This window comes from Syzygium oleosum, unplaced genomic scaffold (genome assembly GCF_021117445.2).
Source record: "Syzygium oleosum isolate NSW1041296 unplaced genomic scaffold, Sole_v2.1 Sole_v2.14, whole genome shotgun sequence".
Lineage (NCBI taxonomy): Eukaryota > Viridiplantae > Streptophyta > Magnoliopsida > Myrtales > Myrtaceae > Syzygium > Syzygium oleosum.
Window position 1 is genome coordinate 4,727,245 of NW_026607498.1, and position 15,361 is coordinate 4,742,605.

At 43.0% G+C, this 15,361-nt stretch overlaps 1 protein-coding gene across 3 annotated transcripts; it reads left to right on the forward strand.

Annotated features, from left to right (window-relative positions):
* Window positions 1–2,087: 2,087 nt before the first annotated feature.
* Window positions 2,088–14,593, forward strand: LOC115689188 (vestitone reductase-like). 3 transcript variants are annotated; one of them, XM_030615182.2, is made up of 4 exons: window positions 2,088–2,506; window positions 3,084–3,605; window positions 3,957–4,152; window positions 4,241–4,556. In XM_030615182.2, the coding sequence occupies exons 1-4, from the start codon at window positions 2,386–2,388 to the stop codon at window positions 4,380–4,382; spliced, it is 981 nt and encodes a 326-aa protein (XP_030471042.2). In that variant the 5' UTR covers window positions 2,088–2,385; the 3' UTR covers window positions 4,383–4,556. The 3 variants fall into 3 exon arrangements, with proteins under 3 accessions (XP_030471042.2, XP_056173978.1, XP_030471040.1); XM_056318003.1 differs by lacking the exons at window positions 3,084–3,605; window positions 3,957–4,152; window positions 4,241–4,556 and adding exons at window positions 13,179–13,664; window positions 14,037–14,232; window positions 14,322–14,593 and having other exon boundaries at window positions 2,104–2,506; XM_030615180.2 differs by lacking the exons at window positions 2,088–2,506; window positions 3,084–3,605; window positions 3,957–4,152; window positions 4,241–4,556 and adding exons at window positions 11,664–11,801; window positions 13,140–13,664; window positions 14,037–14,232; window positions 14,322–14,593.
* Window positions 14,594–15,361: the final 768 nt, after the last annotated feature.

Consider the following 15,361-nt stretch of genomic DNA (forward strand, 5'->3'; position numbering starts at 1 on the left):
TTCGACCTCGCGGCCTCTGGTGAGGGCTCGAGCCTCACCAATAGTAGGGCGAGGCTTGCCTTCGCCGTCGCTGGTGAGGGCAGTGGTGAGGCTTAACCCTCGCCAGCCTAGCGCGAGGCCGCCCTCGCGGCCATTCGGCGAGGTCGACTTCGCCGGCCTCTGTCCTATTGCCGGTCTGGTGACCAGTTGGAGTAAGGAGGGTGAAGAGGAAAAAAAAAGGAAAAAAATATTAGAAAAATAATTAAAAATTCAAAAAGTATTAAAAATTGTCCACGTTAGTACCGGCAGTGCCACGTAGGTTGTCTAGCATCCACGTTAGCAAAATCCGGTCAAAATTAGCCAAAAGACTACATTGGCACAAAGACAAAAAGTTTATGGCTTAATTGGCACCAAAAAAAGGTCTAGGACTAAATTGGCACAAATGCAAAAGGTTTAAGACTTTTTTGACACTTTTCCCCCTATACAAGATGTATACTGTTGTATAGACTGCTTCTATCTAGAACGTGTTGAGAAGGCCTTTCTCCTCTAGCATAAACCTTGCCATCTCCATGAAGGTTCTATTCTTCCTTTCCATTACTCCATTTTGCTTTGGGGTGCAGCCAACAGTTAGTCGATGATGAACTCGTTCATCTTCACAGAATTTATTAAACTCTCTTGAGTTGTATTCTGTGCCTCTATCGCTCCTAAGGACTTTGATCTCTATGGGGCTGCGAGGCACAGCGTCAAAAGGCCCATCTATGAGCCTCAAGTAACCCACGAACCCGACCATAAGGAAGGAGGAGAAAAGAAGGAAAAAAAATCAATTGTTTTTTGGATCAACCTAAGGTTGAAGACAATCTGCTAAAAGAAGAAGACAACGTAAGTTTAGAAATTTAGGAAATTAAGCAAGATGGCATCGTCTTGAGTATACTGATGCATGTTAAATTGTCGGCTGTGCGACATCGGACGGCCGAGATGAACTGCCACACGAGCTATTCCATTCGAGTCTTTGCTGGGAGAACTTAATTGCAATTTCACGGACAATTACGCACTTGCTACATTAGACCAGTGAAAGTGTTCCACGGCAAGATAAACATGTGATCTGAGTGAATTTTTGTTTATCAGAAGTCTCAATTCTAGATTTCTATATGTATGAGGTCAACTGAAGTGGGCCACGACGCCCCGCTATACTGACATACAAATTCGTTGTCTTTCCAATTGCACAACAACAAGACCCTCATGCAGCCTTTTCTTTCCCTCTAGGAATACATTGAATGAATTAAAGGTTTAAGACTGAATTGGAATCTATATAATAGATTTAGGACTATAATAGTAGTTACCAACATTCTGGACATTGAAACATCCGAACACGCATGGGATTGAGTTCAAGTCCTGTTGTCGAGCTATTTTGCTTAGAATGAAAAGCCCAACTCAAGAGAGAGCTTAGGGAGTGCGCAAAGTAAGCACTTTTGTATCTCTTTCATTGGAATTTGCGGGCTATACCCGTGTAATTAGGGTCAGAAAACTTGCTTGTTTCGAGTTATTGTAATATGCTATTGTTGATCATAGTCAAACATCTCGTCCATCTCTCCCTGTAGAGTGGGCATGCCCAGCTGACTCACATAAATCATATGTATCAGGTTCGTTTTCCGCGATTATCTCCCGCTCAATTGTTTGCGTGCCTCCAAGCTTCCCTCGTCTTTCGTCATATCTTGGAAAGAAAATGATAATTTGGTAGATAGATTGGACAAAAATAGTATTGGATGGCAGATGCAATTCGAAGTCTAGTGCTCGAACTGCGGAAGTAGATCACTATTGTTAAAAAGTGAGAATGCAAATTGACACGAGTGACAAAAAGTCGGGATGCACGGGATTATGAAACTTTTCGCAATATTTTAACACCGCACGCGTAACTATGTATTGGCATGTGCACGCCAACAGATTGGTAATGGGTCCGACAAGAAGTAACGGATACGATGCTGCTTCAAAAGCTTAAATCAATAAAAGAAGACCCGTGATGTGCGCATCTGCCAAGTGAGTCCTAGAAAATAGGAAGGGTTAGATCGTATTGTAGGGGTTGTCTATCTATTATATATTCTCTTCTTGCCTCCCTGGCTATCGACATCAACTGTTACATGCATACAGATTCCATAGACACCTCTCACTACTAGTACGAAAAGCATCATTTCCAGGGCCAACTAGTTGTGGATCTGGGGTGAGGCGAAAGAGCGATAGGGGGAGGGGAAGGTTGAGTGTAAGAGACTGTGGTGAGGAGCGAACGGTTCGAAGGAAGCTTAATAACTGCACGGCCGCAATCTCGCACGCTCTGCTAGCCAAACCATCAGGGTTGCACTCGAAAAAAGTTTGCTGCTTTCTGAAACTTCAGTTCCTCACCTTCTCTGAGCTATGGAAGGCAACAAAGGCACAGTGTGTGTGACGGGTGGTACTGGCTTCATAGGTTCATGGCTCATCATGAGGCTCCTTGAGTATGGTTACTCGGTCCAGACCACCGTCAGACCCGACCCGGGTAAGTCTCTCCTTTTTCCTGCTTGAACATGGGACCATCAGTGTGGTTCAAATGGTCTGTGTATGTGGAGAAATAAGTGCAGAAAAAGTTGGGGTGTTTACCAACGCACAATGCTCATGTATTTTGTCCTCTTTGGGAGTTTGAGGATCAACTTTGATGGGTGTTATCATCAGACATAGAACAATAAGAAAAGCAACCCCTTTCTGCTGCCTTTTCAAACGTGAGAAAGCATAAGATGAACAAAATATGGGTTAAATTAATGGCAATAGAATCGATTAATGATGATCTGGTTTCTCTTGTATGATTGAGTTGTACACTTACCATATGCCGAGGTGGCTAAGATAGAATCTCTTGCTCTTGTTCCACAGATAAACTCACTCACTCTCTCTTGATTTAGCTTTTCTTGCGGTCCATGTTCCTAAGTTTTATGGTGCAATTCAGGGTATTTCCTGAATAAGTCGTGCTGTGTTAGTTGATTTTTCCTGTACCAGTTTCTCCCATTAACCTGACACATTGACGACCAATTAAATGTTTGAGCTTTTATTTGTGACGCGATTGCCGGATTTGTTCCGATCAGATGGTGGCAGAGATATCAGCTTCTTGAAAAATCTACCGGGAGCATCAGAAAGGCTCCGAATCTTCACTGCTGACCTCAGCGAGCCCCAGAGTTTCAGCCCAGCCATCGAAGGCTGTGTCGGAGTGTTCCACGTCGCCAGCCCGATAGACATAGAGGACAGAGAGCCAGAGCCAGTCGTCACCAAAAGATCCATCGATGGAGCGTTAGGCATCCTGAGGGTCTGCCTGAACTCCAAGACCGTGAAGCGGGTCGTGTACACTTCAAGTACGTCCGCGGTTCAATATAACAACTGCAGCGCTGATATACTGGATGAGGACTCCTGGAGCGATGTCGAGTCCCTCAGACAAGTACCGAGGTTTGGAGCGTACGCAATCTCGAAGACATCGACTGAGAAGGCAGTTCTTGAGTTCGGAGAGAGGCACGGACTGGAAGTGGTGACGGTGGTTCCCACGTTTGTCCATGGACCCTTCATTTGTCCCAAATTACCCGGATCCGTACAGATTTCGCTGGCTTTGATATTAGGTATGTGATGCACAAAACATATCACATCATCCTTAAGCCAAGTCTATTTGGACCATTGATAATGTGAGATCCACGGTAGAACTCTCATAATTAGATAATATTAATTTACATGATATATAAACTTTGCATTAGCTTATCGTGATACACGTACCATACTATAGTCAAATTCATGACGAATTTGATTGATTTGGTCATCAAACGGATGCATCAATTCCATAATTTGACAATGTTTCTCTGTTCAATGTCAAATATAAGCCAAAGGCAGACAAGATTATGATCTGATGTCCATGCATATGTTCATGTTCTTTTCAATGATACACCCTTTCTATAAATCCCGTTGGAAATTATCAGGGAATGAGAATGAGTACCCTATTCTCCTCAAAATCTGTCTCGTGCATGTGGACGATGTGGCGAGAGCATTCATCTTCCTCTTCGAGCACCCCAACGCCAAGGGACGGTACATATGTTCGTCGGCCACGACGACAATTGAAGAGATGTCCAAGTTTCTCTCTGAAAGATACCCAGAATTTCAGATACCTTCACCAGAGTAAGTCCCGTTATATCCCATTTCATAATCTAACATATCTACTATTGCTTTTCTTGAACTGAGAGCAAAGTTTTTCAAATATTTGTAGGTCCCTGGAGAAAGTGAAAGGCCCTAGGTCAGGCGGTCTTTCGTCGGGTAAGCTGTTGGATGCCGGTTTCGAGTATAAGTACGGCATCAAGGACATGTTTGACGGAGCCATCCAGTGCTGCAAAGAAAAGGGTTATCTCTAGATCAATCGCCGCTCCATGCATATAACAGAATTCGGTACCCAGGCCGAATGTAGTACTGTTCCAAGTGCTGAAACAGGCATCCCACCGGACAATTGTGTGACCTATTCTGCTCTGATCTCATCTGGGTTCATTGTCCTATAGTCCTCTAATAAACCGCATGAATAATCTTGAGACTGTATGCTTCTGTTCTTTTGTATTTGGTGTTGTACTCTTTCTTCAAAACAGTATTCTTTTCCTTTAAAGAACCATTTGCCTTATTCGATACAACGTTCATCTTCGAAAGTCTTTTCCACATACATTTCGTTAAACGCAGAATCAGAATCATCATAGAAAAGCATCACAATCAAGAGAATCATTTACCTCTTCCATAGCATTTGTTTCGCTTGTTTGCATCTTGTTTCTCTCTTCTTCACCGGAGATATCGAGCTCACTCCAAGTTGCTTTCATTGGCCTTGTATTCTTTGATTTAGACCTTCTTCTCTCGTAAGCAGGATGCTCGAATTTGATATGTCCTGCTTTCTTAAAATCAAACCAAACTATGTCCATTTTGTGCCCGTCGCTTTCACTGTTGTTATCACGTCTGTGATCGCTTCTTTTGCCTCTGAAGTTCTGGAGGAACGCAAAGGGACACCACGTCCCGAGAACCAGTTCAGTCTGGTCCAGTCCAGCTCCCAAGCGGACAGGGTCGGTTCCCAGTTCCACAAATTGGGAACCGACCCTGTCCGGTCTGATCTCGAAAACCGACTATCCCTAGTTTCAAGTTCGAGCATGGACTTGAGGACATGTTCAATTCGGAGATGCAAAGAAAATGGGTACATCTGAAGGTGCCCAACTTGTTTGAATTAGCTTTTTTGGTCCTATGATACATAGGCATGTACTTATATAGGTACGTCAATGGAAGGGGAAGGACTGCTTATATCAATCAGAACAAATTCCAAGAGATATAGATCTCAAGAACCGTCAAAGAGTGAGATTGCAGGAAGTAAACACTATGCATCTTTTTCATTAGTAGTAGTGAGATTATCTGGATACTGAAAAGCACTTGAGAATAGTGTGTTGCAAGCGATTGTAATCTTTGCTTATAATCGAACATCTCGTCCATCTCTCCCCTATTGATGTCGTTGTGGGGGATGGGCGACTGTTGTTTTGAGTGGTTATCGATGATGTGTGATGGATGTGGATAGCTCTTATACCAATTTAATGCAGTTGTGGGGGCGGACGATTAGTGTTTTGAGTGATGTCAAAGAAAGTATGAATATATCAGGATGTATGGGAATGAATGCTGATAGATGAATGCAAATGAAGGATAGAATACGATCAGAATCAAGCACATACGACATGCCACCAGCCGAGTCAAGATCGGAATTGACGAGATTCAACACCAAAACTTACAGAAAAACCACCTACCAAGATACAGGACTTCGAGATAAAAGAAGCTCACTACCAAGGCCTACAGTAATACCACCAACCGAGGATACAGGGCTTCTTGGCTCACTACCAATGAAGAATCCACTTTCCAATGATACAGAAACCAAGGATAGGTTTTGCTCACATAGAGACAAATTTCATATATATTCTCAATATTGAGTAAATTTCCTAAACAGATTTTGAAGTTGACAAAACTATCCATGTTAATATTATAAATCTGATATGTACTTTGAAGTATTTTGATCCAGGTATATATACTCTGGAAGTAGCAACTTTAATACTTCAAGAGAATTTAACTTTCTGGACGTTCAGACTTTACGAGGTTCAGAAGGAAATCTTCAGACTCTACAAGGTTCGAAACGAGAAGTTCAGACTCTACTGAAATAGACACTCAGTCTTTTTCTTAAAATGTCAGAGACCTTCAGACTCTTATTTTGAAGAACTTAGACTTTACCGAAGACCTACGCTGACTCAGGTTCTGAATATAAAGCAAGAATAAAAAATTCTTCAGACTCAGAATTTATTCAGAACGAAACATAACAGCTAGTGATCTGGCGTGGATTTCACAAAAAGGAAAGTTTTGATTGATTCAATCTAAGCCTAATTGATTGACAATCAAACATTATGACAAGTATATATATCACAACGGATAAAACTCTACTTATGAAAATCAAGATTCTGGTTGTATGGACGATCAGATTCAGTGAGATTCGGATTTTGTCAACCAACGGCTACTCAATCCATTTTATACAAATCTGTCCAAGGTGAAGATTGGAAGATGATCCTCTGAAGACTGTCCAACGGCTAGTTTGGAAGTGGAGGAGTATAAAATGAGACCAATGAGAAGCAAAAGGTATAGAACGAAATCAAGAATCAACAAGTCCAAAGTCTGAGCTTATTCCGATTCTATTAATTGTCTTTCCTGAGCTAAATACTGAGATTTTGAGGGATACTCTGTAAAAATGATTGTGTGAGATAGAGAGTTCTATCATTCACCGAGTAATATCACTCAGATCTTGTGTCACGCCCCGAACCCCACGGCACGCAACATCCCTACCTTGGCCGGTTATGGTGCAACGCTCCCAGGATGCGTCGTCGACCAAAACCCAATCAGAGAACAGACACAAGCGGAAACCACGTATATAAATATAAATATAAATATATATATATATATATATATATATATATATATATATATATATATATATATATATATATATACACCCGTACAGATAAACACGTGAGACCACAGATAAAACATCATACAAACAGGAATGTACATTTCATTACTCACTGAAAACCCCTTTTTACAACGTACTTTATACAGATCAAAAGATTTAAACGAAAACAACAACTTCTAGCAGCCACCAGATCAAAAAGGTACTATGGCTGAGGAAAGGTGGGGTCAACTACAGGGAAGATCGCAGTCAAAAAGGTACTAGCTTCCCTAAAACGAATTGGGACCTAAGCTAGGGCTCCCAATCCGGATCCGACGATTCTGAGAACTCCCCTACTTGTTCCTCTTGAGGCTCGGACTCTTCGGAATCCATATCCGTTGCTGCTGCCTCTTCGTCTTCAGTATCCGGTTCAAGCTCTGGGTCAAGATAAAGCCCTAACTCATCATCGGGTCCTATCTCTACATCCGATCCTACCTCTGCTACTTCCCCATGGTCTTCATCAGAATCTAGATCCATATCCTCCAGTTCGTCTTCTTCCTCGGCAGCTTGGTTTAGGTCTTCAGCTATCACCTGTGGCTCCTGTGGCTCCCCATCCATAAGCTCATCAACGCCATCTACATCGTAGACATCCTGAGGATTGATCACCTCGCCATCCGCATATATGGGTTCCATCCATCCATCCAGACCAACTGGCGCATCAAAAGTCCTAAGGGGTTGCCCTAGGTTTCCATCGGCATCCCTCAAGCACCAAGCCACATACTCCTGAGTCTGATGAAAATATTCACCCACGTTTACAAACACCATGGATCGATATCTTACATACGATTCCCCATTTCCTACGGGGTATGTACTTGTATACTGATGTATCTGTATAGGTATTCCAAAAAGCGGTGGATTCGGCATCCTTACGGCTGGGGGTCTGAAAAGGTGGGTTATTATAACCGTGAGACGAATCTCAATGAGTATAACCCTTAAACCTAGGCTAGGCTAACATGCAATCTCCTGACAGGCAAAACAACATAATATGTAAACCATAACCTGGACCCTCGGGCCCAAATAGAACATAAGAATTACCCTGCAGGTTAGGCAGTTCATTAAAATTTTCAAGATACGAGCGCGAATACAATGGTCACACGTGCGCCACACACATGTTCATGTTCACAGTGTTCATCTCGCATGCCGGGGCACGCATTCTATGCATGTGATGTCAATGTTATGCCATGCTCCCGATTCGATTCACACTGCACACTGTCTCAATTATTAATATTTATTACGACTCGAGTCAACACCATTCCCGGCCCGGTGTGTCTAGCCTGCTTCAAAGTGCATGAGGCGCAACACCGATCTGGCCCAGTGTCTCTAGCCTGCTTCAAAATGCATGAGGCGCAACACTGTTCTCCTCACGAACCAGAGCCCGCGTAAAACGCATCAGGATGGTCGTCTTCCGGACGAGCCGGGCATCGTCCTGCTTCAAAGTGCATGAGGACGGCATACCCCGCGTAGCACGCATCAGGGCGAATTGTGATCACACATATACACATCCAGTTATTATCTGAACCCCGCGTAACACGCATTAGGGTATTTTAGGTGATCACATGCTCATGACAGGCACGCAGTCTCACCCAATTTCATCACAAGCCTCATTCTCGGCATTCATAACGCGTGCCATGAAATGCAACATGAGCATCCACATAACATAGGCACAGGCACACAGTTTAATCAAAGTCATTCCACAGTGCCTAATTCACAAGCCACGTGCTTACTTGGCCTATTAATACCGTGCGGCCCAAATTCACAATGTGTAATTCCATAACCCACTCAAGCCATCAAATGGCCGATCACACTCCGCACGAGTCGGCCACACGAGCACACGACATGGCATTATTCAATTCCCCAATAAATGGGCACAACAATCAACAAGTCAGTCAGCCCGGGCATACCCGGCAGTCCAGTCACTTAATCCTCAACTAATCCATGTTCGTCCAATAAATCACCAATATTATTCTAGTAATATACCTCATCAAATGGTGCTCTAATTTTTCCCAATATACACCGACAATACTCAACCCAGTCTAGAAAATGCACTATCAGTCCTAATCCGGGTTTAGGAAATACACTCACTTAAATTCTAGGCCACGACGACGAGGAACGGCGGCCGATCACCGATGAACAGTGAAATCGGCGGCGGCGTTCCCGGCGAACACCGTACGGACACTGTACGGACAGCGACGTACGGACGGGCTGGAGGTCACGGCGGCAGCAGCTCGGCCGATTGAGCTCCGGCGCGGCGACGGCTTGCTCCGGCGGTCCTTTGGCCGGACGGAAAGAGAGAGAGAGAGAGAAAACGGGGACGAGGGAGAGAGAGAACGGCGGGATGAGGGTGAGGGTGGCGAGGTGAGGTCAGGCGGAGCAGCAGCAACGGCGGATGGCGGCGGCACGGCGGCGGTCCGGCGAGCTCCGGCGAGAATGGCCTAGAGAGAGAGAGAGAGAGAGAGAGAAAACGGAGGAGGAGGGCTGATCGGTGGGGGGTCTGGCCGAATGAGGGGAGGAGGAGAGAGAGAGGGAGTCAATCTGGTCAAATAGGGTGGGCCAAGGGCGCCACGTGTCGCCGATCCAACGGTTTTGACCAAAATACCCTTAATCCAACGGTCTCGGTTGATCCTATCCAAATAATTGAGGGGAAAAAAGGTAAATAGGGCCAATAATGCAGCTGAAGACCCTTAATAATTATCCCAAATAATTTCCCAAAAATTCGGACCCGAAAACGGCCCAGGAGCAAAACGGTCATTTTTCCGGTCCCGGGGCGAAATTCCAATTTTTGGCTATATCAACCCCAAATGGGTGTGACCAACATAATATGGCGTCAGAATCGCGAAAATAGCCTCTTAAGCCCTCGAAAATCGACTGCAAAGTCCTGGGAATAAAATAATATTATTTTTCACTTCCGAGCCAAAATTTCAATTTTTGACCGAAACAACTCTAAATGCGCGTGGCCACCCTAAAATGACATCGGCTGCGAAAAATAACCTCAGACAGCCTCAGAATCAACGTCGGGGTCCCGAGGGGCAAAATCGTAATTTTTGACTTCCGGACCGAAATTCCAATTTTCAACCGTACTAACTCAAAATATGCGTGGCCAGACTAATCTGACGTCAGATTCCCAAAAATAGTCTCTTAAGCCATCGAAAATCAACATCGAAATCCGGGCCCAATTTCGTGATCAAAACTCGCTCGATTTCTAATTTCAGGGTCTCTCACTAACGAGTGGCTGTTTAAGGTTACGCGTATCGACCTAGGGTTATCCGAGTCATAACGGTCCAATCATTGAGAGAATGAGAAATTATCACTAGTCCCAGAGGTTACGATCGTTCGGTTTAAGTTCAGAACTGGTTGGCCACGTGCACTCTCGGTCGTGCAGAATCACCTGCGATCCGATTGTACGTCATTGGCCTTGGCCAAACCAAATCCGTTACCTTTCCTAAGATCGGTCCACATTGGTTCATAATATTCTCTCATCATTTCTCGTGATCGGTATCCGATTCGCGATCGGATCCCTGATCCACGTACCGTTTCCTAATTAGCCATACCCTATTGGTTAGTATTCCGAGAGTGATCAGCTCTGGGCGAGACTTACTAAAATTGAAATGCGAAATAATGTCAATTTTATTGATCCCGGAATTACATCGAAATTCGGGCTGTTACATGTTGTAATTCTTTTGATCACATAGTGGAATCCAGCCAGTAGGTTGTCAGCGTGGGAGAGTGGACGTAGGCTTGATCTAAGCCGAACCACTATAACTTCTTGTGTGCAGTTCTCTTTATCCCTAATCTCTCATTATATTGTTTACATTACACACTATCACATTCAGAATCTAAACATTGTTCAGACTTTACTGTTTATAAATCGTTTCCGCTTTAAATTCATAAAAATCACTCGAATCACCTATTCACCCCCCCTAGGTGATACTTGCTAGCTATAACAATCAATATTCATCAACTCCGCCTTATATTTGAGAATTCGCCTTATTTTTCATAAGAACCATTACATGGGGAATAAACTAAGCATTAAAGACTTGAAAACTACCCGACTAATAAAGACATTGGGACTAGAAAACACAATAATGTCCTAAGAATTAGAAAATGCATTTAAGACACATAGAAACTCGAACTTTGACTTTTGAAACCTACAGCACGCTCGTTCATTTGCATTTGTCCAAGCTTCAGCCATCTTGCGTAACATTTTGGGAAGGAAATAACAGAAGTCATGGATGACAGATGAAATCCGAAGTCTAGTGCAAGAACGTATGACGTAAATCGTTATTAAAAGTGGAGATGCAAATTCACGAGGGTGCAAAAAGTCAGCTTGCAAGGATCATAAAAACTATTTTCCAATATTTGTAAGATTAGCACACGAGGCACGATGTGTCAGCACGTGGACGCCAAGGTATTGGTAACGGGTGAAACAAGAAGCTAAAATCAATAAAAGAAGACCCACGATGTACGATCCATTTATCTATGCTTTTCTTCCTTCCCTGGCTATCAGCAACAACTATTATATGCATACAGGTTCCACAGCCAGCTCTCTCTAATAGTATACAGAAGCATCATTTCCATCACGAACCAGTTCTGCAGGGAGAGAGAGAGAGAGAGAGAGAGAGAGAGAGAGAGAGAGAGAGAGAGAGAGAGACGTTGATGGCAAGCAATAAAGGCACGGTGTGTGTAACAGGTGGTGATGGCTTCATAGCTTCATGGATGATCAAGAGGCTCCTTGAACATGGTTACTCGGTCCGGACCACTGTCATACCCGACCTGTGTAAGTCTTTCCTTTTTTTCCTGCTTGAACATGGAGACTCATTCTCGCAATGAGTTCTGATCAAGTGTAGTCTTAGATTGATGTTTTGTGCTGTGCATGTTGAAGACAGTCCAACATGCTCTGATCTGTTTGTGCATGCACATTTATAGGCAATACTAGGGTTAGCGTTCTTGATCGAGGATACCTGTATATTTTGTATAGATTAAATGTATTTGACTATGCAATGGTCTGTCTGTGTGGAGTAACAAATGCAGAAAGTTGGGGTGTTAACCAACGCCGAAATTTTTATATATTTTGTCCAATTCGGGCGTCTGAGGATCGATTGTGATATTTTGTATAGATTTAAGTGTACTTGACTACGCAAGTGTTTCAAATGGTCTGTGTGTGTGGAGAAATATATACAGCAAGTTGCGGCGTTCACCAATGCAGTAATTTTTATATATTTTGTCCGATTCGGGCGTCTGAGGATCGATTCTGGGTCGGGATTATCATTAGACAATAAACTACAAGAAAAGGAACCCCTTTTTGCTGCCTTTTCAAGCATGAGAAAGCATAAGATGAACTAAATAATGGCAATAGACTCGGTTAATAATTGATCTTATTTCTCTTATATGATTTATGCGTACATTTACGGCAAAAGAACACTACAAGTGCCATAACTTGTGTACGGCGCTCACTTTGATGCCATAAGTTTTTTTTGGATCACTTTAGTGCTAAAATTTTTGAAAAACGATCACTTAAGTGCTAAAATTTTTGAAAAACGATCACTTAAGTGCCAACTCCGGTGCGCCACACAATTTTTCGCCGGAAATCCGACGTGGCATTTTTTTTATTAATTTCTGAAGCTGACGTGGCTCGCCTGAGATTGGCACTTAAGTGATCGTTTTTCAAAAAATTTAGCACTTAAATGATCGTTTTTAAAAAATTTTAGCACTGAAGTGATCCAAAAAAAACTTATGACACTTAAGTGATCGTTTTTCCTCCGACTTGGCACCAAAGTGATCCGAAAAAAAGTTATGGCACCAAAGTGATCTCCGTACACAAGTTATGGCACTTATAGTGTCCTTTTGCCGTACATTTACCATATGCCGAGGTGGCTAAAATGGAATCTCTTGCTCTTGTTCTACATAAAAACTAACGGAGGCTCCCTTGAAACCGCTTTTCTTGCAGTCCATATTGCTAAGGCATATGGTGTCATTCAGAATACTTCATTAATGAGACATGCTGTATTAGTTGATTTATCCTGGACTGGTTTCTCTCAATAACCAGACACATCCATGTCCAATTAAATGTTTTAGGTTTTATTCACAACGCAATTGACGGATTTGTTCCAATCAGACGGCAGAAGAGAGAGCAGCTTCTTGACAAACCTACCAGGAGCATCAGAAAGGCTCCGAATCTTCACTGCCGACCTCCGCGACCCCCAGAGTTTCGGCCCAGCCATCGAAGGCTGTGTTGGAGTCTTTCATGTCGCCACCCCAGTGGACTTTGAGGACAGAGAGCCAGAGCCAGTCGTCACCAAAAGATCCATCGAAGGAGCGTTAGGCATCCTGAGGGCCTGCCTGAACTCCAAGACCGTGAAGCGGGTCGTATACACTTCGAGTGCATCCGCTGTTCAACTCAACAACTCTAGCACCCACATACTGGATGAGGACTCCTGGAGCGATGTCGGCTCCATCAGAGAAATCACGACATTTGGAGCGTCGTACGCAATCTCGAAGACATTGACTGAGAAGGCAGTTCTCGAGTTCGGAGAGAGGCACGGGCTGGAAGTGGTGACAGTGATTCCCTCATTCGTCCACGGACCCTTCATTTGTCCCAAGTTCGCTGCATCCGTCCGGACTTCGCTGGCTTTGGTATTAGGTATGTGATGCACGAAAAAAAAATTAGATGATCCATCTAAATCATGTAAGCTAAGTCTAGCTGGACCGTTGATCACCTAAGATCACAGAGAGACAAATAGTGGTTCATAAGTTAGTAATCCGATAATCTATAGATCCTGCATGAACTTTTTGTGATACACCTTTCATACTGTAGTCAAATTCATGACCAATTTGACTGTTTTGGTCACCAAAATGATAAATAAATACCATAATTTGACGACATTTCTCTGTTCAATGTCAAGTACATGACAAAGGAAGACAAGATTATAATCTATTCATTCATATGTTTATCTTCATTTCGATGATACATACAATCTAAAATCTTAATTTGACTCGGGTTCGAAATTAACAGGGAACGAGAATGAGTACTATGTTCTTCTCAATGTATCTTTCGTGCATGTGGACGACGTGGCGAGAGCACACATCTTCCTCTTCGAGCACCCCGATGCCAAGGGGCGGCACATATGTTCCTCGGCCACGATGACCATCGAAGAGATGTCTAAGTTTCTCTCTGAAAGATACCCGGAATTTCAGATACCCTCATCAGAGTAACTCCTGTCATATCCCACTTCATGATCTAACAGATCTAATATTTGGTGTTCTTGGACTGAGAGCAAAGTTTTTCAATTCTTTGTAGTTCCTTAAAGGAAGTGAAAGGCCCTAGGTTCAGCGGCCTTTCGTCGAGGAAGCTGTTGGATGCTGGTTTCGAGTATAAGTACGGGATCGAGGACATGTTCGACGGAGCCATCCAAAGCTGCAAGGAAAAGGGGTATCTCTAGATCAACCGCCGTTCCATGCGGGCCGAACATAGTAAATGTTCAAAATACTAGAACGGGCAACAGGCCGTGTAGTGTGACCTACTTTTGTTATGATCTGAGCAGGGGTCATGTTCATCTAGTCCTCTAATCAAAACGCGGAAAGAATAAAGAAACATGTCGAGAAAAATCATACGGTGAATCTAGCATGGCCCGTGAAAGCTGATATTTCGGGGGACTCTGTGCGAGATATGAAACGGTGTGAATGATTTTGGTACTATATGTTTCTGTTCTTTTCTATTTGATATGGTAGTACTGAGAGTTTGTGCACATTTGGTTCTATTGAGATCATGTCTTGAGTTTGAGTAGATTTTCTAGTTTGAGTAGGTTTCCTTTATTTTGGATATGAACATTATATATCTAGACGGCGTTATTTTCACAACAATTGGTGTCAAAGCTAAAATTAGGGTTTCTAGAGTTAATTTGAGGTTTTTGCTTGTCTGGTCACTATTTGGAAATTCTTTTGTTGTAAATTATATCCGAAGTAAAAGCAGAAATTGAGAAATTCAACGAGAGGTACAACTTTGGGCTGCGAAGAATTAAGATGTGTGCCATCTTAACAACCGAACGTGCTAGATGGCAAAAATAAATTGCCAGAAATAATGAAAGAGGCCAATAAAATAGAGTTGATGGAGAAGGCGAAAAGCATAGTCTAATTGAATTTATTGGATGAGGTATTGATTGAAGTGGCGTGATGTGGACAAAACTTCAGTCATTTTATCTAATGAAGGATTTGAACAATCTTTGTACCGTTGAAAAGGATGTTTCAATTCCATATGGTTTAAGGTACATCTATTAGAGCTCATTTAGATGGGCCTAGGGCCTGTTTGGTAATCGGCCAAACAGTGCCTGATTCTATTCT

What these genes read in the sequence shown, in the direction of transcription:
- LOC115689188 (XM_030615180.2), top strand. Translation starts at nt 11,681, where the DNA reads ATGGCAAGCAATAAAGGCACGGTGTGTGTAACAGGTGGTGATGGCTTC. An exon ending in CACTGTCATACCCGACCTGT is followed by an intron (nt 11,802 to 13,139) that starts GTAAGTCTTTCC and finishes TGTTCCAATCAG; the next exon opens with ACGGCAGAAGAGAGAGCAGC. An exon ending in TTTCAGATACCCTCATCAGA is followed by an intron (nt 14,233 to 14,321) that starts GTAACTCCTGTC and finishes AATTCTTTGTAG; the next exon opens with TTCCTTAAAGGAAGTGAAAG.